The 26,665-nt window shown below is 43.0% G+C and overlaps 1 protein-coding gene across 1 annotated transcript in view; it reads right to left on the bottom strand.

The window, feature by feature from the left end:
• Nucleotides 1-26,665, bottom strand: part of dchs1b (dachsous cadherin-related 1b) — a gene marked incomplete at its 3' end in the record, with an annotated part of 85,763 nt that overhangs the window by 12,669 nt on the left and 46,429 nt on the right. Inside the window, exons 5-12 of the mRNA XM_083890074.1 lie at nt 8,925-9,113; nt 6,360-6,591; nt 6,041-6,277; nt 4,067-5,125; nt 3,790-3,977; nt 3,195-3,291; nt 2,938-3,095; nt 571-1,011 (exon numbers count right to left, since the gene is read on the bottom strand). Of these exons, the coding sequence (XP_083746200.1) occupies nt 571-1,011; nt 2,938-3,095; nt 3,195-3,291; nt 3,790-3,977; nt 4,067-5,125; nt 6,041-6,277; nt 6,360-6,591; nt 8,925-9,113 (2,601 nt within the window). The remainder of the gene's footprint in view (nt 1-570; nt 1,012-2,937; nt 3,096-3,194; nt 3,292-3,789; nt 3,978-4,066; nt 5,126-6,040; nt 6,278-6,359; nt 6,592-8,924; nt 9,114-26,665) is intronic.

Here is a 26,665-nt window from a genome sequence, read left to right as displayed (position 1 = left end):
TGAAGAGCCACATGAGGCTCTAGAGCCGCAGGTTGCAGACCCCTGAGCTAGGATATAGAATGTGCCAATTCCACTTTATTTTTGAAACCACAAATTCACAGATGTAGACCTACGAGTGTCCACTCATATTAAATGTTGTGATTTATAGTCAAAGAGAAGACCTTAAAATAGAGACTGAGAGCATTAAATCCTCAGGAAATGTGGAAATACATTAAAAATCAAGTGCCTGAATTCTATTCAACCAGCAGAGTGGTTGATAACTGCGACTTCCATCCTTCTTCCGAAGCTTTACTTTTCAAACAATCCATGTTTATATACAGTCTATAATATGACAACTGAGAAAATGACTGTGAGTTGTGGTTTCAAAGTTCCAGTTAAACAAAAACAAACCAAATACAGAAAAAAAAAATCCTTTTATTGCTCTCTAAATCAATGATTTCAAGAAAACTAAACAAATTAAGTTCCGATTTATGGTGTTTGGTTGAAAATATGTCGACTATGTACACAGAAGGATTAAAGAATCTAACTATCAATCACATGATAATGTGTAGCAGTTAATATGTTCCCCACCTTATCCACAGCCTGGAAGGTATATATGGAGGCCCCTGGCTCCATGTTCTCAGGGATCACAATAGTAACAGGGTCCTCCATGAAGTGAGGGGCGTGGTCATTGCTGTCCTGCACGTTGATGTCCAGCTGCACCAGATGGCTGCTGGGAAACGCTTGGGAGAAGTCGGACACCTCGACGTTCAGCGTGTACCTCGAGCCCTTCTCGTAGTCCAGCTCGCGCACCAGGTACACGTCTCCCTTCAAACGGTCCACCATGAAAGTGCCGTCCCGGTCTGTGCCTCCCACCACCAGGTACGTCACCTGGCCTTCCAGTATGCCGGTGTCCGGCTTGTCATGCGGGCGGAGGGAGCCAACGACGGAGCCCGGATCGACCCCTTCGATAATGTTCAGCGTCATTGAGAGCATGTTGGGCTTAGGGTTGGATCTGGAGGAGCTGAGAACCTAGAGGAAAGAAAAGGAAACAGGAGAATTTTATCCACCTGATACAAAATGATCATGACGATTCAGATCGATATAAAAAACCTTCCAACTCTGCAATTTTGCAGTTTAGCAAAAAGAGAAAAGTGTCAAGGCTTGGATCATATAGTATTTTCTTTGGTATTCTGCAGACGCTGCAGTTATACGACTCCCACAACAGCCCATCCCTAAACATAACCTTGGTCTGCAGTCTGTATCTGTTGTTTGTGATGACTATAATAACTCTCTCGGGTGTTCTCGTTTTACAGGAAGACATTATGTTCGATTCTTCCATTAGATATTTTGACACTTCTGCATGTTGGCTTTGAGATGAGACTCATATGTGATCTGTGACCGAAAAGATGGGTGTGACAGGAGGGGGAAAACTGTCAATATTCCACTTCAGATAATGTGGAGCAGTGCAGCCTCCATATGCAGCTGTCTGTCAGATGGGGAACAAACACTGTCCACACCATGGGTTTTTATGCTACTTACAGCAACAGTTACAGGGTTGGATTTTGTTCTGGGGCAGATCAAAGAACGGTGAAGACGGCAAACATAAGCTGATTTTTACAAGCTCTGTTTGTAGCATTGAAAAAAATATTCATACACCCACATTCTGCACTGTTGTTCTACAAGATCTCTTGCAATAAAGCGCATGTTTCTGGTGTCTAAAAGTAAAGTTAGATGGAAAGGGCAGTGATGTGAGTAATGTGCATAATTTAGCTTCTTACGTGCTGACTTAAAAGAATAACTTTGTGCAGGTTGAAGCTGAAACATATGTCAACAATAGCTTAAAAAGAGTATAATGTTCTGGTGTTTTTGCTCTGTGTTTAACTGTAATGACACAGCCACAGCCATAGTCCGTCACAAAACAAAAATTATTTGGGAATTCAAGTCAAATTAAGCAACATTAGTGGATGTGTTTAAATAGGATGATTGAATTAATTGTGGGATCTTTTGCAGATATTTACTCAAATACATCACAACGCGCTTTTAAGCGATGATTAAAAGTCAGAAAATGGACCGCACCATATGTTTGTGGCTTTCTCCTGCAACTTAGCTGGTGTCGGGTATTTTGTGGTGTGCATCAATATCCCCGTGTCCCACAGTTGTTTGAAATGTGAGCTCAAAATCGTTATCTGGAAATGTTACCTCATGCGCGTTTGAACGTGCCGTTACAGCGAGCGTGTCCATGTGCGTGCATGTATCACTGCCTGCTACCGTGCGGGCGGGTGTATTCCCGTTCTTTTTGTGTGATTCCACGCAGCTGGCTCTCATCAGATCTCATCTGGGAGCGTTTGATTCCGAGGTGCCTGTTTCCCCTCTGTCTAATCTCAGCGTCGCACAAGCAGGCAAAATCTAAGACAAGCACTCCCGCTGTAATTAGCATCCTTTTCCTCTCTGAAATCACATCGCATGAAAACACTGAGCTCGCAGCTCCACAGTCAAAGCAAAGCACCACCCTTCCCTGGCTACAAGCCGCCGTGGCAGACCATTCTCTTTCCTGCTGGTGAATTCCTGATAGTGTATGCTGATACACACGATTGACCCTCCTACAGAAAGTGCAGAACAATAACTCAATCGAGGCGAGCTCCCTCCTGCAGCTCCGGGTTTCTCACCTTGGGTTTTTGATTACCTTATGAACTTTTGGAGCAGGAAGCACACATTAGATGGGATGCATGATTTTGTTTGTACGGGCAGGTTCAGTTTCCCTCCTTCTCAAATTTACCTCCTTTTCCAGTTACGGTGTTCACAGTTTGAGGAAATTACTTGCAGTAAGGAATGCAAAGGAGTTGAGGAAACGTGTGACAGTTTTTGGCTCCGTCAGCACAGTGGCCCTTTTTTTTTTTTTCAAAAAGCACTATTTTATACAGCTTAAAAAAAAAAGAAGTAGAGATTATGTTTTACTTGTATGCGTAGTTGGCAGGTGGAGCTGAGGCCTGGCGCTCCGTGGTCAGCGGCGGTCACTGCAAATATGTATTCAGCTCGCTCTGCCCATCTCAGAGGGGACGCAGTTCTCAACTCGCCGCTGATCGGGTTCAGGGAGAAGCGCTCGGCTCTGGAGCCTTCAGAAGATACAAAACAGATGCAGATATCATTTTAAAAATACTCCTGATGACATTCTCAACTCGGATGTTATGTTCGTATAGATTTACGACACTCACCTGATAGAGAGTAGTACACTGTTCCATTTTCTCCCTCGTCTGGGTCTTTCGCTGTCACTGTCCCTAAGATAGTTCCAGATGGAAGCCCCTCCATCACCTACAACACACAAGGATTGTTATTGAGACCAATTCTTATCTTTGTACATAGTCTGACTATTACGTAGTGTTTCTTATCACGTCTCCATTTCCTCTGAAATTGGCTCACAACATTATTTTATCTCATTTGATGAAACCCTCCTTACGTCCTTCTAGCAACCAACAAAAACAAAGTCTAAACACAAACACGGCCATCGCAACTCTTATAAACACAACCAATCACTTCAAGAACCACCCTGACTACCTGTGAGGTTCAGTGCTTAATATTTCAGGGTGTTGTGATGTATCAGTTGATGCTATTGCAACCTTTGCCTGACTCTTTCATCATATTTATTTCCAAGACGACTACACGTACAAATAATACATTAATAAGTAATAAACAAATATGGACTCTATTAGGCAACACAGTCAATCTCATCCAGGTCTACTTATATTCATGATGTAACATCAAAAGCACCAGGATCTCACTCTGCTCCATCCTCTCTGCCTTCCTTCTCACCTGCAGGAGCAACTCCCGTTCCGGCCTGGCATGAGTGAAGCTGGGCGCATTGTCATTTTCATCCAGGACGGAGATATGAGCGGTGCCCGTAGCACTGCGAGGGGGTGTTCCCCCGTCCTGGACGACCACGACGAGCTGGTAACTGGACTGTTGCTCTCTGTCCAAGCCAAGGCGTGTGCTGATCTCACCTAAAGAAAATAGACAAAGACATTATTTATAACAATTAGGGATAACTTAGCATGTCAATGTAATTGACAAAAAGCCTCATCATTTTCACCTGTTTGTGAGTTGATCTGAAAGTGTCTGTCCGTGTGCAGCAGCCTGTACGTGAGTCGAGAATTTAGTCCCGCGTCTCTGTCCGTTGCGGACACTCTGCCGAAACCTGTTCCGGCCAGAACGTTCTCTCTGACGGCCAGGAACACCCTCTCCTGACTCAGTCTGGGGGAATTGTCATTCTCGTCGGTCACTGTCACCCTGACTGTGGCGCTTCCAGTTCTACCTACCCCTCCTGGGCCCGAGGTGGCCAGGACGGTCAACAGGTACATGTCTTTGACCTCTCGGTCCAGAGAGCTGCGTACAAAGAGCCAACCACTGTCTGGCATTATGCCAAAACCGGCAGCATCACCGTCGGGCCTGAGGCGGTAGGAAATAGAGGAGGAAGAAGACGACGACGAGCTCCCGCCATTCCCTGAAGCTTCTCTGTTAAGAGCTCGAACTTGAAGGAAACGCGTGTTGAGTGGCGTGTTTTCCCGCAGCTCCACGCGGTAGGTAAGGGTGTCAAAGTTGGGGCCTTGGGCATCTTGTGCTTGGATGTGGACCACAAGAGTGAAAGTGGAGCTGAGCTGAGGCGCGCCGCCATCCTTGGCGACCACCTGAAGGTCATAGCGCGGGACGCTTTCGTACGACAGGCTGCCAATGAGCCGCACCTCCCCGCTTCCCCGGTCAACACCAAACGTCCTCTGACCACTGCTGCCTGCAGCTCCAGCAGAGACTAGGTCGAAGCTGAGCTGACCGTTATGACCGGAATCCTTGTCGGTGGCTTGAATGCGGTATATAACAGTCCCCATTTTGGTGATTTCGGGTAGAAGGAGGGACTCTGAGGAGGAAGGGAGGAAAACGGGGGCGTTGTCATTGACGTCTGAAATGGTTATGTGTATGCGGCTGGTGCCGTACGCTGGAGGAGAGCCAGAGCGAGCCTGGATTTCCAGGTCAAGACTGGAGCAGGTTTCATGGTCCAAAGGCAGAGCTGTGCGTATGGTACCAGAGGCACTGTCCACTGTGAAGTGACCATCAGGGTCTCCAGAAGAGATGGAGTAGAAGATATCCTTAGAGACGCCTGTAAAACAGAAAAGGTATGAATAGATTGAGGGTAAAACATCCACTGCTATTTCTTATAAGAAAGAAATGATTTTGACTTGAATGACAATGAGCCTTGAACATGGTAATATAATGATAATTGTATGGTAATGATAGTAACACCACTGCATTTCTAATGCAGGCAGGTAATAACAATGGCTATAATGTGGTAGAGAGATGCTATTCCATTTATTCCACGTTATTTCCATAGTAATTTCAAGGTAATGCTTGGTAATGAGTATGTACGTAGACTGCCATCAGGGAAAGGAGTGAAAGCTACAGCTTTGGCAGGTTTGCTGGATAAATGGTCAAAAAAAGAGATTAATCTGTAAAGTTTCTCCACTGAAAGAGCTGAAAGTGTTGATTTTCCACTCCACTTTAGGTAAGTGAATACATACCAGGCTCATAAATAATTCACATGACAGCTACACATCCACTTTAAGTAGAAAGTTTATTTCTTCTCGTTTCCCTTATGAACGTTGGTGAGGGAGTGTGTGTGTGTGTGTGTGTGTGTGTTCACTCAAAAAAAGGCGACGAGTCTTGACTCAGTGAGTGTGTTTGTGTCCACTACACCACTTCACTTTTACTCCCACTCAGAAATAAAGCCCCATACAAATCCATTCCTCGGTCATTAATAGTGAGGAAAAAAATACAAGTGGAGACATGTTTTAAAATGTGTGATGGATGTGATTTCTTAATGGAGTGTATGCTCTTGTTGCTTGTATATTTGTACTAGTGCTGCAGTGAGAGATGAAGCATCAGGCTCTCTAAGACCCATTAGTGGATTTCTGTCCTGTACTTGTCAAGAAGATGGAAACAGGTAAAAGTGGGTTCCTATTGGTGAGGTATGTGGTCAGATAAAAGCAACCCTGCGATGACCGAATCCTCTCCTCACCTGTCTTGGTGGCAGCACGCACGACTCCCAACGCCGTCCCCCGCAGGACGTCCTCGGACACGGTGAAGAAGTACTGAGCCTGTTCAAAGACGGGGGACACCACGGAGCCTCCCACCACGCTCACGTTCACCCTGGCGTTCACCGGCGCCGTCAGACCGCTGCCGTCCTCCGCTGATATCACCATGGAGATGACCGTGTTGGCTTTGCCATGGAGCGAGCGCGAGAGAGATATCACGCCTGCAGAGAACATTGGATATTGATTATTTCATAAAACAGAGTGGACATACTGTGCTGTAAAGAAACACACACACACACACACCTGTGTCCTTGTTGAGGGTGAAGAACGTGGAGCCCCCTCCAGGCACTGTGCGGTAGGTCACCCTGCCGTTTTCCCCAGCGTCGGGGTCATTAGCTGTTACCTTGACGACGGACGTTCCCGGGGCACTGTGGGCACTCAGACTGACCATGTAGAGGACTGGATAAAAAGTGGGTCGATTGTCGTTGATGTCAACCACGGAAACCTGCACACGGGCTACTGAGCTCAGACCACCCTGAAAAAGACAAGCAAATGTTCTTAATAATATAGTTGACCTTTAATACTCAGTTTATCGAGCTAAATTTGAGTTTTTTTGGGCCAAACCTGCTGGATTTTTTATGTGTCTGCATGTTTTTGAGGCCGCCACCAACGCCATACCCAAGAGGAAGATTCAAAACAATAAGATGACCTCTTTTTCAATAAAACCTGCTTGAGTCCCTGATGAAAGCTTGAGGCCGAAGTACGTCAGTGTTCATGCTTTTTAAAAGGCAGAACATGACAATGTCGTTCCATTAAAGGCATTTTAATTGCTGAAAAGACAGTGCCTGGGAGTCTTCTTTGTATTTCGTTTCTTCTTGTTTCCCGTCATCAAAGCAGCCCACTGTGAGCCCAGGAAGTCATCCTTCCTGACGACCTTTAAAATCAAACCCATGCTCCCTTGTTTCACAGCACATCCACAAATACAATATTCAATTTGCTTTCAATCTCTTGCTGACAGCGACAGTCCGGAAACTTTATGAAAAACTTTATGAATCGGGGACAATAGATTTATGTCACACCGTAAAGACGAAGCAGCTGTAAAGGAAGACAGATGAGTTCCCTGCAGAAGATCCCTGACATATGGAGTCAACCAAGCGCCGCATTTGTCAGCAAGTCGCAGAGTTCACACTCATTACACCGTATCTAAGGGCTTTCCTTTTACAAGCCCATTAAAACAGGAATATTCAGGACAAAGGGGAACAGACACCAGCTGGATTTATGTGGGAAAGTGCCAGCACTGTGAGGGGAAGATGCATTGTAGGTAAAATATAGACCTGAGTTCAACCTTTACCTGAACAGGAGAAAATAGAAGGATGAGGAATGAGAACGGTCACTACATGAGCTAATAATAATACATGCATGGCAATGGCTATGCATCTATTTCTTCATGTAACCCAACTACACACACGAGAGCTAAATGTTTTATTGCTCCTCATGTCGGGTTTCAGTGCCATTTTCAGTGCATCCATTGTGATTAATTGATGCTTTAAATGTGCATGGGTCTGCTGGGAAGATTCCAGAATAAAGAGAGTGTGAATGTGGTCAGGAATGGCAATTTAAGCAAAATGATATCATTGTATAGTAAAAAGGCAACTTAAATGGGCCCATTTCCCTGCTTCTTTATTTTTTCTATGCCTCCCTCCCTCCGTCCTCTGCTGTACTCGCTCGGTTCTCCTTTGATTGCTTTGCCATGCTATTGTGGTTTCCCCTCCATTTTTGGAAGTCAACACTTAATACCGTGTTCTTCAAACACACCCCGAACACATCTTTGATCAGATTTATTTCCCTGCAGCTGTACACATCTTTAATTTGCCGTAAGCCTGTGGCTTTGATGGGATGGAACATGACACACTCAGCGGGGGAACACGTTTGGTCATAGAGAAACTCCGAGATCTAATGCTTTAATTTTCTTCTCCTTCAAAAATGCATTTCAGCTATAGGTGAAATTAAGCCTTTTATTGTACTTTTTTTTATTGTTACTAATGTGTAGTCAGTGTGTCACATAAAGTGGGCCAGTTTGGACTGGAAGAACTGGAAGGACACCAGATAAAATGTGTGGGAGAAAATGAAAAATATCAATAAAATTCTTCCTGAGCACTAGATTTCACTTTTTTTTTTTTTCACAGGTTTACTTTGGCACAATATTTTCTCAATATAATACAATGAGTTCAAGCGCAACACTGTGATGCAGTGTATCAGCTGTTTTCCAAAGAGCTGTCCCTATGCAACTCAAAATGTGTAATTCAGTATCAAGTACTGCATAAAACTCAACTATCTCTTGAAGAGTCCATGAGAAGTAAAGCCTACATTTCAAAAGTTTGGTGTCACTTAGAAATTTCCTTATTTTTTAAGGAAAAACACTTTTTTTCAATGAATATAACATTACATTACTCAAAAATACACTCTATACATTCTTAATGTGGGAAACGACTATTCCAGCTGCAAACGTCGTGGTTTTTAATGGAATATGTACATAGGTGTATAGAGGCCCATTTCCAGTGTTCTAATGGTACATTGTGTTTGCTAATTACCTTAGAAGGCTATTTGATGATTAGAAAACCCTTGTACAATTGTGTTAGCACAGCTGAAAACAGTTTTGCTGGTTCTTCGACATCAAATAAATCCTTGTTTCTAATCTTGTCAATGTCTTGACTGTCTTTTCTATTCATTTTGCAACTGTTTTGATGAATAAAAGTGTGACTTTTAATGGAAAACACAAAAAAATTGTAAAGGTGACCCCAAACTTTTGAAAGGTAGGGTGCATCGTTTACATTCACGCTTTCATTCAGAGTTAAAAAAGGTTCTTACTCCATCTGTTGCAGTGACTGTCAAGTCGAACTTGTCCGGTCCCTCATCCCGGTCCAGAGCTGTGCTGGTGCACAACTGCCCTGTCTCCTTGTCCAGGGTGAAGTGTGCTGGTGCCAGGCCTCCAGATCCTGAGCCCAGAGTGTAGCTTATAGCACCAAAGGAGCCGCGGTCCTCGTCTGTGGCTGACACCTGTGAGAGAGACAAAAAGAGGGAGACACATGAGGTGAGTCAGTGATGGTCCAAAGGCATCAAACGGACTGTGAAACATAAGGATCACATAAAAGCACTGAGAAGGTCCCAGAATCTGCGTGAAGGAAAATGTACATGTGTCATAATTGTTATATACGAGCTTTGGGCCTTTCTGTTATCACAATAAAAGCCCATCACACAGGCTCCTCGCAAGCCCATACATCTGCACTTGTCCAAACATCACACACCATAGCACTACTTGTTATGATTTCCAGAGTACTATGAACAAAAGAAAAATCTAAGCATCTGTCAGAGCAATTTGTTTCTTTAGATCACGTATATGCCGAGTATAAATTTAGAAAAAGTGACAGATCTCCCGGTGGTGCGTTTGAAAAGCTGGCAAAGGAACGGGTAGTGCGGCGTAACCGCGGATACAGACGGACGGAACTGACAGGTAACCTTTAAAAACAGGAGAGGAGAGTGTCGACAGAGGTTGGGAGTTTGGTTCAGAGGTCATCGGAAGGCACTTCAGTGAACGTTGGAAGGCCAAGTGATGCAAACTGACATTTAAATAAGACACACAGCGACGGGAAGAGCCACACTCCTCTGACATTAATCCTCACGCCATTTCTCTCCCTCAGCTGACACAGAGACACAAAACAGACAGAGGTCCTGCCCTGATCCTTGACCCACTTCTTCTCATCTTCCTAACATCCTTCTTCTTTATCACAAATCTATTGAAAACAATGACAAAAGTATCCTATAATACAACAGAGTTTTCCTTGCAAAACACATATCCAGTGTGTGTTGGAGTCCTGCCACGGTCTGGAGTTTTACACTGGTCCATAACATTGTTTGGTGGCGTTTATGGTGCTTGTTTAAAGTAGCATTCCGCCTCAGATCTCAAAGAACCTTGAAGGCGAGCCAAGATCCAAGAGGCTGCGTGATATCAGCCCTCCTCTGGATTACTGTCTCTTCTCATCGAGCTCTGGCGCGATATCTGCGGTGTTTGATTTCACAGTGACGAAGGCATTTTGAGTTTGTGTGAATGCTAATTTCATTTTTTTTTTTTGGTCTGAAAACGTCAGATTATTGTTCCACGTCCAAAATAAATAACGTCTGAGACACCGCTGTGATAGCATCGCACTGAACATCAAGATTAAGATTACAAAAGCAGATTAAGCAATAAAGATAAAACACAAGTTTGAAGTGTCTAGTCTCAACAACAACTCTACCATAATACCCTATGACAATATTGTTGTTTTCAGTTTTTGAGTTTAGATTTAAAACAATAAAAATACAAACTACATTCTAATGCGAGGGTGAGAACTAAAAGAAAGCATCAATTAGATATTGATGTAATTGATTACATATTGGCATAAAACATGGAACAATAAAACAATAAAACTAGTGCTAGGCACGTTAACGGCGTCAACGCTAATGCACATTAACGCATGGCGCGTTTCCATGACAGCTGACCGTCATGTTTACGTGTTGTGGCACCAGAGTTCAGGCACTCTTTCCCAGTTAGCTCCGTTAGCTCCTTTAGCGCTATTAGCCCACCTACAGTCAAACTGGAGCAGTCTGTTTACTAAACGAAAAGAGCAGCGCTACAAATAACCAGTGTGTGCCTAGCGTTACAGACTCACTAACAATCGGGAGTCACGTAAACATGACGTCACACGCGCCAGTCGTCATGGAAACTGCCGTTAACGCCGTTAAGCAACACGTAACAGCAGCCTTTGCGATTTGCAAGTTGCATATAGTTGTTCAGCGCTTACGCCGACATCCAATTCATACCCTGATGACGCAAACCACAAGGGGAAACTCTGGGTTCACTGTCTTGCTTCAAACACTTGGACGAGTCTGCGTGGAAATATCAAACTTCCAAATTGGTGTACGACCTCCTGCTCTGTATCCACTGACGTTGTCATATCGTGTTTTCCGCCGCAGTCGACTTCTCAAGACGTGGGTATGAATTGAGTATGACACTTTGTATGTCTATGCTGGTTGTTTTAATGATTTCATCATCCATCTGAACCCTGAATCTGACCTCGCCCTGGCCTTGAATCCCACAGAGCATAAGACCACCGCAGCAGACGTCCACCAACACATGTCTTCACCATTACATACTGAATAACTCCAGCTATAGACTGAGAGACAGATCTAATCCCAATTTGACTCTTATAGGACGTTAATACATTGGAATATTGGAAAAGCGCCCTCTGTGTTTTAGTCTTTAGTCACAGTGGTACCATGATTGGACAGGTGTGTTTTTGGAAGGGTTCAAAGCAAATCTCTGGCTATATGATGACCCGTTTTCAGCTGGGGATTTCTCTGTCATTGCTGGGACTTCCTGCCGAGTACAGTGTTGAGACTTATGCTATCTTTAGGATCTCGGCTGGGCTCGTGTCTGGGTGTTCCTCATATCTTCTCTGGCTGTCTGTGACGGATTAGCCACCTGCGGTGATGAGAGCTGCTTTTAATGTGTACATGCTCTCACATATACACACAGAGACACTCGCATATATGATGGAGCTTGAGCCCTTTTCACAAAATCTAATTAAAGAGGTTTAAAGCGGCCATGACTCCCCACCTGGTCATGGGGTGACTTCACTGTCACAGAGGCCTGTAAATTAGAAACAGGCAAACACAGGGTGAATCTATCATTGATTGATCACACACTACACATGATTACACATGTAAGTATAGTTTAATAATGGATATTTTGACTGAAAAGGGCGATCGTATTGGCTGGGAACAAGACAGAAAGCAAGCACATTGATTCTCCACACACTAAATTTTACAAACCATGGGCAGTATGGTATGGATTCTTCATGCTGGAATGAAATATGCAACGCAAACGCAAGCAGGGAGAACGTCTATTTAAGCACACTTTCATGAAAACCTTGGGAGCAATAAAATAAAACATGCAATGATTTTTTTTCCCCTTCTCCAACAGGCTCCACACAGTATCGTGGGTTTGTGGTTCCAGACTTTAAAGCTGTTGTGTGCAACTTTTCAATGTAAAAGAACGCCCGTTCCATCAGCTCCATGAACAGAAGGTGGTGAAATGAATGTCGAAAGAGAACTTTAGGTTGAGTAATTAATGTCTCATGAAACATGAGCGAGATACTAAAACAAATGTTGAAAGAGAATGGCTGGAATATGGTCCTAAAGTCGTCCTTTCAGAAAGCTCTGTCGTCTCTGCTGAGGCTCCAGAAGTCTCCATTGGAGCTCCAAAGTCTTAATTAAAGCCACGTTTTAATTAAATTGCTGAATTAAAACATGGATTTATGGTGAGCGTGAGAAAAAAAGAGGCAAAACCCAACTACAGACGGAAATATTTGTACAAGTTTAAAATGTGAAGCAGCAAAAACATCACATCAACGCTCCTGTTGAGCACAAGCTCCATTTCAAGTTTGAAAGGCCAAACTCTTCGACATTTACAGCACTTGTATAAAAGTATACTTTAAAGAGGTAGCACACTTTCTCAGCCCACAAGGTCACCTAGTAAACACACTAACTCAACATTCTTGATTCAGGAGGTCTGGTCGTCCAGACGAGTGTCTTTGCCAACAAGGAATTCCTCCCACTCCGGATCCTGTTCTCTCATCCATGACCAGCCGGCCAACTTCAGCTCTCTCACCTATTCCTCATCCCACTGTGATAAACACACACAACTGCAGTACATAGCAACACAAACAAAGACAGGCCACAGCTAAAAGCTGTCAACATCTAAATCTCCCTTGCTTGGACCGTGCTCATCTCCATGATATTTTGTGGTCACAACATCATATGGATCCAAAGTCGTAATAATTTATAGCAGGGTGGTCTAGCTGTTGGACCGCCTGTTCTTTAACTAGAAGGTCAAAAGTTTGGTCACCCATGTTAGTGTAAAGCTCTCGAGCAAGACCCTGAACCTTTCATGCACCTCATTACCTGCAGTTGAGCTGCAGAAGATAAAACCGAGTTTTGCAACTCCATTTCCATGTAGTATTGGAACAAACTGAGAGCTATGGCAGCCTGGATGGTGGCAAATGCCCGGAGCAAGGTTTACTTTGGAAAATGTTCTGCAGTAAATGAGTAGAGACAATTTATACTTAATGGCCTAAAACTTGCAAACCCCCGCCGATGCGGTTCTTTTCCGTGGGAGTGCTGATATCTCACCTCACGCCACTAAATTTAAAGGAGTGTGGAGAAAAGTTTTTTGGCAAACTTGGCGTGATGCAGAGCAAGGTAACAAAAGGGATTAAGGTTAGTAAAACAGTCAAATCTCTCGAGTGCAATTAGCCGTGCGTAGGAAAGTGAGGTCATATCCGTGCAGCATAGTTGAGAATCCATGTCGCCAGTCAAACTTCAAGTTTAAGTGCTTTTACAGCTCCGAAATGAAATCATCAAAACATAAACAGGCTTTAAAATGTTCTACTATAGACCTGCCAAATATCTGAGCTGATTGTACATGCAACATAAACTCATCCAGCATGTATTCTACCTCAGACTTTCATACAGTACGTATGGTCCATGATTTACACAGTGTGCAACACATTGACCAACTGCCATAAAGACATAGCACAAGTCTCATAGAGGACACGTCAGCCCGTTAGGACGATGTGAAAAACAGTCAGGAAGAGCGTGCCGAGTATCGGATTCAGCCAGGACTCAGGCCTGGAGTTTTTGCGTCCATAGAGAGCCATTCATCCCTGGCAGGGACAGAATAGGAGCTATCACTCACTGGTGCATTAGCAAAGACCTAGACCTCATCACTCATTTGCGTCACACACGACTCTCTCTTTGCTCGCTTTGTCTCTCTACCTTTCCACTTAACCTTTCTCTGTTCCCACTGTGGCTCTCATTCACCCCCCAGATGGAGTTATCGCTCCTAGGGTTGACTCAGATCTTGGACACAAGACTAAACCCTCTCCATTCTGCTCATCGACACTCACAAACATCTCCAAAAACCAATCTGACAGTGGTATTTAATGGTACAAGGAAGTATTAGCCTCCTGAATGTGATGTGGTGCAGAAAAACAGGTATGACCTATAATGACACCAGCAGGTCAGCAGTTACTGTGCTGTCGACATCTGGTAAACCTCCAACTCGTGAGCTGGTCAACTTTTATATGCGTTTCCTTTTCTTTAAACTATACATGTTTTTCCTGTTTTCTCCTTGTCTTTTATTATTCTTTCCTTTCACCGTCTTCATGGCTTTATCCCTTTTGTTGTATTCTACCTCGACTGTTTTTTTTCCCCCCTCCTCACATCTATGCTCATCTCCTCCAGATGTGGGCGCTGATCCAGATTGGATCCTGCACTTCGCTGCAGTTTGTCTCTGTAAAACATCAGTTAGTGTCAGAGGGAGTTTGCGCGCAGCTTCCCAGAGACAGCTGCACTTCTGCCGCAGCTCAGGACTTTTATCACTTCTCATGAAAGAGAGGGAGGGAGGCATTCTATAGGCTTTCATAATAAAAACGGTAAGACACACAGAGGTTTACCGATCTTATCCACTCCTTCCTTCTGACTGCTGCCAACGCTGGAATGTTTATGAAGAAATCATCATCTCAGGGGTCAAACAGTCGAAAAAAAAAGTCAATAATAATCCATGTGTACTTTATCACAAATTAATTTGGAAGATTTTCATCGCTGCTTTTCAAACAAAGTGTCCATTAAGCACAGTGCTGAATTACTCTTTGAAGCGACTACAAGTATTATATTATGTAATAAGTCATAAAAAGATCATGATGTGTCAACACTTTTCACAAAGGTTCATTCACAACACTGTTAATATGTGCAAAACAACCACCAAATAATGAGGCTCGTACCGCTTTGACTATGTTGACCATTATCGGACCTAGAAAGCCACAGTGACCCTCTAAAAAACATCTTGACCAGTGGATTGGATATGCATTAAATCTCTCGCTCATATGCAATGCTGTTTTTTAAAGCATAAGTCCATTCTTTTAGCTTTGTTTATTCTACTTTAATCACAGTATATTGCTGACATAAATAAACAATTAAAATAGGATGTATATATTATGTATATGTAACCACTTTTCTACAATGACTTGAAGTGGGATTGGAGTAACTGTTTTTAACTGTTTTTGTATCCCCTTTAAATTGAGATGTTAAGAATTGAAAGGTTGAAATTCTGTTTAAAATCTGGTTAAACTCATGCTTCAGCTTCATTAAATCTCAGATTATACCATTGTAAATATCTGAGGCTTTAACATTTTTGTCCAGTGTTTACATGTAGCTGTTTGAAGTGGATAAAAGCAGCTTTATGATAGCGACCGGCCAACAGACATTAAAGCTAAGGTTTTATAGCCTATAGGCTACATATCATTCAGGTGATTTGTCAGGCTGCTTGTGCCACCGTGACAAACTTGTTTCAGACTACGTGTTTGGCACACTGCCTTTGTCTTGTCATCACTTAATTTAAAGTGTTCCCACACAGCATTTTGTTTCCCTTTCAACATAGACATGATCTGAGGCGTGACATTCACGACAATGAGTCAGACGCCGACCCAACAAACTGACAGTCAAACAGTTAAATATTGGGATTCAGCTCTAATTATTACTGATACAACGGTGGAAACTATGTGAATGAGATCCAAGACGTAATGAACCTTAATTATCCTTTAACGCAGCAGTCGTGACCATAAAAGTGCATGTGAAACCTGAGGCTTGTGAAGTGAAAGCATCATTGTTGGATAATTGTACACACACTGATGTTATTTACTACAATCTGAAAGTAGAATCATTGGAGGATTTAAAACTAATCCGCGCCGATGTGATGTACGGAGCTAAAACCTTCATTTACTCGGTTTCGCATTTTTTTCCCCCCCGACACATTCCTTCGCTCTCCAGTGAGCAGCATTTCTCAAATTAGACATTCTCGAGTCTCCAAATCAATTTCTGTCTCGCCGTTGCCGATGAGTTCAGGCACTGCGGGTACAATTAAGATATATGGCAGGAAGGGAGAGACGGGAGGAGAAGGTGGGAGAGAGGGGGTGCAGGGAGGACGACGGGGGCTGGCAAAGGAACAAAAGGCACGGAGGGCTAATGATAACACGAGACCTTGAAATGGGAACGTGGACCACGGCTTCATCTCTCATTCTTATTCGATCCCCATTCCTTCCTTGACCTCCCCCTTTCTTTTTTAGTGTCCCCTCCTCTCCTTTTGCTCGCTCCTTCAGCACCCTATTATGGCAAGTGGTTGTTGTCTTTCATGTGGAGTTCACGGCTGGAAATGATTATGAACATCAAACCACCGAAGGGAAGCGAAGGAGAGGGAGGTGAAAGAGACGGAGCAAGAGAGATTGACTTCTATATTTGGAAGAAGGAATGCTAATGTTATTAATGAACGTAATAAAGGATGATGGCCACTACGACTTTCTCTTTTTTGTCTCCCACAAATGTGCATAGTTTCACACACACACAGAAAAAGTTGTTCCACACTCAAAGCTGAACAATAAACTATACCATCGAGTTACAGCTTCATCCCATGGGGCTTAACATGCAGACATGTGGTGTGCGTTAGGAAGTTTATCTTTAGGCTGCATCTGATGTTAAAAAAACAAGGCACGATTTACCCACTTTGGCTTAACAACATGTTTTCGCTCCCCGCGCCTGCTTTTTCTCGAAGCTTAGCAACAAACAAAAGACGGACCCCGGCAGCAACACGATCCTCTGATTGTAGACGACTCAAGACCAGAGGAACAGTGGTAAAATGGGTGAATGTTGCTTTACTGAAATAAATATTAACAGTATAGCTGTTAATTGAGATTAGCCAAAAACTTGAAAAAAAGAAGCTGGTTGAAAATGTTGCCTCTCAATGGCTACTCCATACTTGTGGATAATCCAACGTCTTGGCCTGTCTCCACGGGAAGACCCAGAATATCAGATAATGACCTAAAGCTAATTTGTCTGTACCAATCATTCTGGGGCCCACGGTTGGTGTAGTGGTTAGCACTCTTGCCTTTGCAGCAAGAAGTCCTGGGTTCTAGCCCCGTTTGGAACTATTTCGGAACAAGGGCCTTTTTGCAAGGAGTTTGTATGTTCTCACCGTGTGTGCGTGGGTTTTCTCCCGATTCTCTGGCTTCCTCCCACAGTCCAAAAACATGCGATATGGGGATTAGGTGATGCGATGGACTGGCGAACTGTCCAGGGTGAACCCTGCCTATCGTCCAATGTCAGCTGAGATGGGCGCAGCTCCCCCACCACCCTCTGGTGGAGGATAAAGCGCTAGATGATGGATGGATGGATGGACAATCAGTCTATTTTATGCAAAAAAAACTGCTTTTAAACTTTGACTGACACTATGAAAGACTTTGCAACTGGAAATTCATAGATGACATTTGCAACCAGGCTCCTATTGGACGATAACAGCTGTCAATCACACCGGTGTCATTATATGCCATGATTTATCGATCATTTAACTTCATTTACAAACTTTATATCATGTTCCTTTCCTTCCTTTGTTAACTGATGTTATAAATTAAGTGAAAAGTAGACTGTTTTTCCAATAGACATCCATTCAGTTCACCCCCAGTAGCTAACTGCTACTTGCATCCTTCTTCCTGGGCTTTTCACACAGAAGACTAGGTCCATTTTTATTATGAGGTCTTTGGGAACAAGTTAAATCTGAGTTTTATTAACAAATGTTTGTATCCTGCTCTCTGAGGACCAAGCATGAATTGAGCTGATACTCAAAAGCCAGTTGGATTTTCAAAATTGGAGGCAGTAATTGCTTTTGTGGTTTCATCTGGTATCATTTGATGAACTTGCTGAGTTTTCCCCATAAGGCAACCACAAAGTCATTTAAACTGATGTAAGTAACTAGAAAAGGTATCATCATCAACACAAAATGCCCAAGAAGACTTTCACCACTTCACATGTCTGTGCATCGTGAACAGTTTGATATCCATTTGTAAAAATGGGTGCAGAAATAAAGAAAGAAAGAGAGAAGATGGATTTGACTGTGAATGGAGGACAAAAGTGAGATCAGAGTTGAGATAAATGGTTACAGTCATGGACAGAGGAGCTCAACCAGGGATGACATCATCCTGCTGGACTCTGAGGACTGATAAGGGATGCAGGGGATTTAAACGGGAGTGAGCCTATCTCGTTTAAATCCCTGCAATGAGCCAACTATAAACCATGGTGTTTAGTTGTGTGTTGGTGTGCACGTCTACTGTCCGTGTGTGTGTGTGTGGATGCCTCCCTGTCCCCGACGACCCTTTAAAGATTCTTTTCAAAGTGAATCCTGTGGGCCTTGACTGACAGCTGGCCTAATCAGAGTGGAAATCACCCCTATTTTCGACTTATTGTTAAATATTTATAGGCATTTAAACCCCGGCTCCCTCTGTGTCCTCATCCGAGGCCTCAGCACGACTCGGCCCGGGCTGGTGCAGCGGCAGCAGCAGCTGCTGCTGACAACAGATCTGCATATCTGTGAAATGCCACAGATTTCAGAGTTGCCGTCGGCTAACGGGGACGCTAATGAGGTGCCTGGGGTCAAGTGTCATAGCTAAAAGGGTAAGTGTGCAGGTTCACCACCCACAGAGACAAATAAAAGGTGTCGCGATATATTATATATACTGTGGATATATGGGATAACTCAATATACAGCGATATGAAGTATTAATAACTATTTTCGGTGAAGCTTCCGCGTAATATTTACCCTGTTATAGATTTAAAATAAGATGGAGCATTATCAAAATCTACTTAGAATAAACTTCTGTACTATAGGATGCAAACTTTCCATTTATGCATTGTATTTTATTTTAACTGGCATAAAACACCTACTTTTTTATCAGTGATGTACTACTTCCTACTGGGTAAAGAAATTAAACAACAAAAAATACATTACTGAGTGATGCAACAATGGCCAACACTGATTATGACTTGAAGACGATTCAAACGTATAACCAATAAAAAGTGTTTCAGAATCAAATGACACACCTGACCTTTAAGAATCACAGAATAGAAGCAACATCACCCACAGTTTTCAAGACTTTCTAACATCAGAGTTGTTTTTCTTTAAGCATAATTAGGGAAATGAACATTGTGTCCCTGTAACTGATCCTCGGTTTGTAATCAAATTCGGAAATTTGTGAGCTTAATGAGGCTCAACGCTGTTGCACTGATAACAACCAGTGCCACTGTTCTGGTCTTTGTCAAAACGCTGCACAAGTGCAGCGAAAAGCTGCAGAGAGAGAGAACACAATGCATGAAAGAGAAGTTTTCTCCAGGGCCTATCATCTTTGTTTTACACAGTGAGCTCTGTAATATAGTGAGCGATGATTTTCGTTTATTGTTCCCCTAGATGTAATTTTGCTGCAGAGATGAAGAGAAAACAGTAATTAAGGAGCGAGGGAGAGCACAAAGACGGACCAGAGTCAGACCTCAAACAGCGAACCACTGTCTGAGACTGTCTGAGGATGTTGTGTTTTGGGATGAATGGGAGGAAGAATGATTGAGAGTGAGCGGCCCACGGATGCCTCGTGGACAATAAACTGGGTAATTTGAAATCCTCTAACCAGCCAGAGAAGCGGTGTGTGTTTGGAAGGATGCATCTGCGATACTGCTGCAGCTCCTCTCCACAAATGGGTGTAGACATGTGTGTATGTATATATAAATTTTGGGCATTTCGGTGGTTTATCCAATAAAAACATGACAAAGGAACGGACAGAGTGTGGAATCTGTTTGGATTTTTCCTCCACTGGGACACCGCATGCTGTTATTCTCTCTTTCATGAGTGTGCGAGACTCTTCGACTGATTTAGAGTTGAACATTGGGAGTGGGTGCGTGGAAATTGAGGGTTCGCATCTTTTCTGACAGTTATTGTTTCCAATTTGTGTTTTATTTTAAAGCACGTCTGCACAGAGGGAGAAGAAGCTGTTTCACGCTGACTGGCAAAATGTTGTGTTGTGGCACTCGGCTTCTGAATATGGATATTGATTGACAAACAGCAGGAGAAAAAAACACAGAAAAGACGAGATCAATAGGTGTGATTAAGACAATCTATCAGGAAGACAGGTGCTGAGAGCTACAATATTCTAAATAATATCCTATCGTCATCAGTAAATCAAAATCTTATCAAAGCGAAGGCCAAATGTTTGGAAATGTAATATTTGAAGAGGCGGTAACTCTGAGAAAACATCTGCTATCCTAACGTTTACATTGTGCTGCTGAGTTTTCCCTGATAAAGATGATGTCTTACTCACTTAAAGTAAACATTATTACCACCGTCTCTATATTACGTCTGAGATGTTTGGACAAACTCAGCTAATCTAAGGGCCAACGGGAAAACCCCTGCCCCTCCCAATAACACAGTTCAAGGTGAAACACAAATAGAGATACACATATCTTCTGCACAAAGGTTCGACCTTATCCCTTCTGATTGCACAGTTTCGCTCCACTTGACCAAAAATAGTGTCTCGCAAGCGTTCGTAGACCTCCACCCATTGAGGGGTGCTTCCTGGTTGTGATCCCTGAGGTCATGGGCCACAGTTTCATCATGGTCTCATCAGTCAGGGTGTCAACTCTAACATTAAAGGACAAATGGAAAAACATTGATTTACGCCAAACTCCAGGGAAAAGAAGATGTATTTTTGGTTTTCTGGACTTGTCAGGTACTGAAACTGGGGCATCAGATCATGATTAAACATATCAATCAGTGCTTCCAAACCCTCAAAACGATGATGTTCTCAAGTGTCAGGAGGAGATGACCTATTTTGATTGACTATAGCAATGTTAGACAACTATGCCACTGTGATTTTCCACCATAAACTTGTCAATTTTGAATAAAGACGGATGATAATTTCATCAAAGCTTGGGAATTTTTCTATTTACCCATTTGACTTGTTTTCCATGAGGTGCAATCCGTGTTTGAACTGAGAAACCCAACATGAGTGTTTGAAAAACCACAGGAGTTTTTCCACCACTCCCCACCGTCCACAAGAAGCCGAGAACACGGCAGATAAAAATGGCTGACCTCATGCAAACACAGAGGTAAACTCACAGAAATCATTTGTCACTGCCACAATGACTCCTTGTATCTATCGCCTACGGCGCTGCCTCAGCTTGGGCATTGTGGTATGTAACCAGATGGAAGCCTTTAACTTAAAGACTTATTATATTATTTAGCCATTATTATCTCTGCCCAAGGGAGACGAATATAATAAATCTAGCCAAACTTGGGTTAAAGGATTATATCCTGACATGTTTCCAATTCAGACTAAATCTCAGGTTTTTAATGTAAATCTCAACAAAACCAGAGTACAGTACCTCTCTGTACCAACACGCAGCATTGTGGGAGGTTCGTGATAATCAGACGGAGTGTGTTTATTGAGTGTTTTATTTGGGAATAACCAAGTTAGAACCAGTTGTAAAAATTTGCCCAACTGTTTCTCAAAATGTTGTACCTTTTAATATTTTTTTGTCTCTAATTTGCAAAAACTTTTGTTTTATGAAAGAATTAAGTTATTTTTGCAACTGCAGAAGTCGCCCCCTGGTGGCGACTCATTGCATTCTTACTTCCTTATTGGTTTCAACCAGCAAACTGGAACTATTTCTATTGAGTCCACGGGTCAAACTAAACCAGAAGGTCACACAAAGAGTCATGTGACAACATTAGTTTTAAAGATGAGAGTCATTAGTGGCCGTGTGTCTGTTTAACCGAATCAATGTGACTCTAAAGGGTCAAAGGTGAGCAAAACATCCAGACTCTTTCCTTGAAAGATAAGGAATGTATTGTTATAGTTTTTCACAAATAAAAGGAAGGACTTTTCATTCAAATGTGGGTGATGTCAGGGTTAATACCGCTTGATTTTCGTCTTTCACCAGCTGTGTGCACGTTCTTTCATCTACTGCTTTCATCCCTCATCGATGCCTGCAGTTTCTCCACGTTTCCCCTCATACCTAATGAGGTCAGGCAGTTGGTTGACCTCCACCTCGGAGAGAGGTGCTGGTAGTAAAAGACACTAAGGACAAACCCTACGCTTTAAAAGCTGACATGTGGTGTTGGGTTACCGTGAGAGTTGTTGACTCTGCAGAGGTTTCAGAGCAGAGCAGAACTTCAAAACTATGAGACCTGATGTTGGCTTGCACCGGCACAATTTACTGCAAATACTAAAACAGGAGATATAACAGTGTCAATCTGTGTAATAGTGCCTGTGTATTAAAATAGTTATTTTTCCAGAGAGAATATATATACTCTCTGTGTTTTCTCTCAGCTTTGTTGAATTATCTTAAGAGACAAATCCTATTTGAGGTTTAAGTAGGAAACTACCATCAAGCTTGGGTATGAGCTTATTTTTCATCATCAGTCAAATTTCCCTCATAAATTAAGAGATTCACAAGAAAAAGAGTTGATAACGTTTTTTGGAGTTTTGGGGATTAACGCCGCCTGAGGTCCTTTAATCAGATTAGCACAGACAAACCTTTTGTATGCAAAGGATGACCAGAGGCTCTCCATCTCTGAAACCTCCTGCCGACATGTATATCACCTTTAATTTTCTTTGCAGTGCTGGAGCAGCAAAGTTTCTCCAAAAGAGACAAAGAGTAGTTTTAGTGTTATTTCTTCTCAGATTACTTCATTTTGCACTTTGCTGAAAGATTAATCTGGAGTTACTGATCAACGACGCCAACAATCCTGCCAACTGCACCTTTTAACAAAGGCGCAATTACACCGCAGCAGATCATTTAAGGAACCTCAAACAGCCAAAGCACACATTGGTTTCTGTTGGAAAGGATATTTCAATAAGCAAATTAAATGAAGTTGGCCGACGACTTCATTGTAAAAAGAGGGAATTGTGCTGGTGTTCATGTCAAACATTAAACACCGCTCATGAGAAGTTTCACAACTATCGTTGACTGCGTTTCAGAACATTCCAGCAGATGAAATGTGTCTCACACACACACACACTAATAAAAGTAAGGCATTTGGTCGCAGACGCCTTGAAAACCATGTGTTCTGTTGCTTCAGTCTACACAAAACAACACTGACATTTAACAAAGTTGTACTTGTCTGCTGCTGTTCATCCCTCTGTAATCTGAAAGAATGCAGACATCTGTGGATCTTTCAAATTGGCAGATTTAAGGTTAGACGACAGCACTTTGCTGCTGCTTCCATAGTGCAGTCATGTGCATGTTAATAGAGCAGAAGCAGCAAACGTTAACGTCTGCTAATATTAAACCTGAGACTGACAATGGCGCTAAGTCGATTGTGCAGTTAAGGGAAAAAAGGGCAACTACGGTAAATGAATTACCCTCCGATTGACCCGGGCTTGACCCACGAGTAGAGTCAGAGATGGGTCACCCTTTTGTGCGCGTTAATGATCATTAGCACCGGGGTCACCAGTGAGATTAAACTTAACATTGTTAGCAAATTTAATGTTGAGAAGGTTAAACTATTTGGGTTCAACGTAAGACCCCGGAGGTCACGATCTCCAGATGCTACATGCCTGATGTGGGTTTAATTTAAAGGTGCGCTTCAAAATGTGCAAATCTCATTAGTATCACACAGTAAGTGGTCATAGCTTCACATTTTAACGAATACTATTGATTAATCCTATAGTGCTGAGCGTACAGTAACAAACCCTGTGTCGACTCGACTTACACAAACTTACACACGTGTGTTTAATTGACCCTCAGAGACACGAGAAGCCTCCGTGTGTGTGTGTGCGTGGGGGGGAGGGTAATAGACTCTGTGATTACATTTTCGTACACAGCCTGAGGGGGGGTGAAAAACTTGCTTATCCTTGTTAAATGAGTTTCCTGAATCTGCACATGTGTGGTGAATATGAGGAAGTGGTGAGACTCTGATTCCTTAAGCACCTGCTCAGTGAAAGTCCAGAGATGAGCCCCAGAATTTTGAACATGCTCAGAAGAGGCAGCCAAGCTATTCTCAGGATAAACTGTGCTGTCTGAGGCTGCTGCTGCTTTAAATCATCTTTGTCTTTCTCTGCAATTTGTTTTTTCCTTTGTTCAGTCCTAGCGCTTTTCATGTGCTCTCATCAGAAGAGGATTGTGGCGTAATTGTTCCTTCGGGTCATGCAATGGGTCCATTTGTTTCTCTGAAGACCAGCAGGGAATTAAACTGATATAATAAAAAGCAAAACACTTGATAAAGCCCGTTGTCGGTGATGAAGTGCACCGATTGAAGACACATGCATGTGCAGAGAGGTACACAAGTGCACATGTGCATGCATTATCATCCCATCCTCCACGCTTAGCTCAGCCAGCTGGAATTTCCAAGAAAAACAGGTTGTCTGTGCACGATGTGCAGCCCCGGGGTCAGAGACACAGCCAACTCCTGCAGGGAGCGAATCAGGCAGGGGATGAAGAAGGAGGAGGTAAAGAGAGAGAGAGGAGACGATGAGAGTGACAGAAGATGGAGACAGAGGGGGAGGTTAGCGTTAGACACCTACAGACGTGTTGAAAGACGTCGTAAATCAGCTGCACGTCCGCACTTCATCACCAAGTTCACCGGGAACACACACTGCAAAACTCCAAGCTTCTAACACTGCAGACATAAAGTGGGCAAACTGGGTATGAGCCATAGATTACTCTATTGTCTCCAATAAAAATCTACAGCGGCACGCCGCAGGTATTCAGAAGAATGTTGAGTGCTTGGACAGTTGCTTTATCTGAAAGTTGGGAAACTGAATATCTTAATTGCTTAAACAGAAAGGAAGAGGCAGAGATAAATGGGAGCGCAGATTAACTCAAAAATCGAGCCTCCACACAAAGAGACTTTGGCTCCGGAGAGGAAAATTAATGAAAATCCATTGACTGATTAATTGAGGAGCGTTTTCTGTCTTTATTACCCAATCATCCGTGCTATCTGTATCTCCGCTGCCTCCATTCACTTTGCTGAATAATGTCCACGCCATCTCCGAAGTGATTACAGCAAGGAGGGGGAAAAAATGGACACATCGGTGATTACCTCATCTCTCATGCAGAAAGTTTGAGCTAATTTACGTTCATGGGAGATAGAAAAAAGATGTCGCCACGCTCCAATAGCAACGAGAGAAAGAGAGAGAGTGGTAAAAGTTGGAGAGGCTTTTGGCGCAGTGAAAAACTGAGGAAAAACCGCCAGCAGCAGCAGCAGCAACAGACACGCTACTTCCAGGCTTTCCAGTGGAGTCCAGGTCTCAGTGGACACCATCGGCCGTGCTCTGCTGCGTAGATCACGGATGCACCTGTCATTTTCATCCCACGTCTCGAGGAAAGGGGGGGGGAGGAGTTCACAGAAGTCAGGAGTTAAGGGGATGAAAGAGAGATTACGCTAACGGGTGCGATACTGTCACACTGAGAGATGAGGTGGTGATGTGCGACGAAAGTGTCGGGTACAGTTCGCGCCGAGCGGGAGTGAAAAGTGTCGAGATGAAAAGAGGAGTGAGGAAAAGGGGGAGCTGAACTAATGTGGTGTTTGGGAAAATGTGAAGAGAAGTGTCGAGAAAAGGAAAATCAGATGCAGCCAATGTGGAAGAGATTAAGCCAAACGAGATGATGACACGATAATTTAGTGTTTGTATTTTTGACACAAAACAAGCATTGTTTTACTTGTTTTTTTCACGTTAGTCATTTTTGGGAAAGACATGCAATGAGGGGTGAGAGGTTTAGTCGGGAGTGAGACAGGGATTATCTTAAAGTCACGGGGTAAACAGACCTCGGGCCTGTGTAAGCCAAGATGTTCAAGGCAGGAGGTGCTGAGCAAGATGCACTAAGCTGCACAGTAATGGGAAACGATAGAGTCCCAGCTTTTCACATGGCTGGTCACACCAAAGCTGGGGTGGCATCGGATCAAAGCAAAGTTTGAGTGGATTTGGTTTTTAGAGCTGGGACGAGAAAAGAGAGAAGAGTGAAGGATGAAGAGACAGCTACGGTATTTTAACACGACCAAGATCTTTTCTGTTTCATTCCCTTGTTTGTTTTCTGTTTTACTTTGCTGGTTATTTCCTTGTGTGTCCATTTCCTTCCTATGTTTGTCCTGTTTACTGCCTTTTCACGTGTATCCAATCATCTCCACGTCCCTCAGATATTTAGTCTGCTCCAACTCTCCTTTGTCAGGTCCTTTGCTTTATATCACATCTTCTACAGCACTTTTGTCTCCCAGGTTTGAATTTTGCTTTATCCTCATCTGTTTTTTGTATTGTTGTCTTTTGTTTAGTTTCTGTCACAGGACAATTACACACTTAAAACCCATGCTATTAAAAATTAAAATATCCCCAAAAACACAAGCATTTACAAAGAATGAGCCGAAAATATCACACAAAATGTTTCACTTACCACATGTAAAAAAATATCATCATGTTGTGGACTGGGAGCAAAACATCAGTCACACATTTAGAGTCTCATGTTTTTAAAGTAGTACGGCTCGGTGGTAAATGCGTCATCACAAATTGACCTGTCAAATTGTCAAATTGTCCAACTGACCACTTGACCTCCAAGAAGCATCAATTTGATGCTGTTTATCCCATCCAGTAAACCCCCCCCCCCACAGCTCAGATAGCAGCGTCGTACCTGAGACAGCACTGGAGTCA

This window comes from Microchirus variegatus (assembly GCF_963457635.1).
Source record: "Microchirus variegatus genome assembly, chromosome: 5".
NCBI lineage: Eukaryota > Metazoa > Chordata > Actinopteri > Pleuronectiformes > Soleidae > Microchirus > Microchirus variegatus.
Note: the sequence above shows the minus strand (reverse complement) of the source record. Positions and strands in the feature narration are given on the sequence as shown.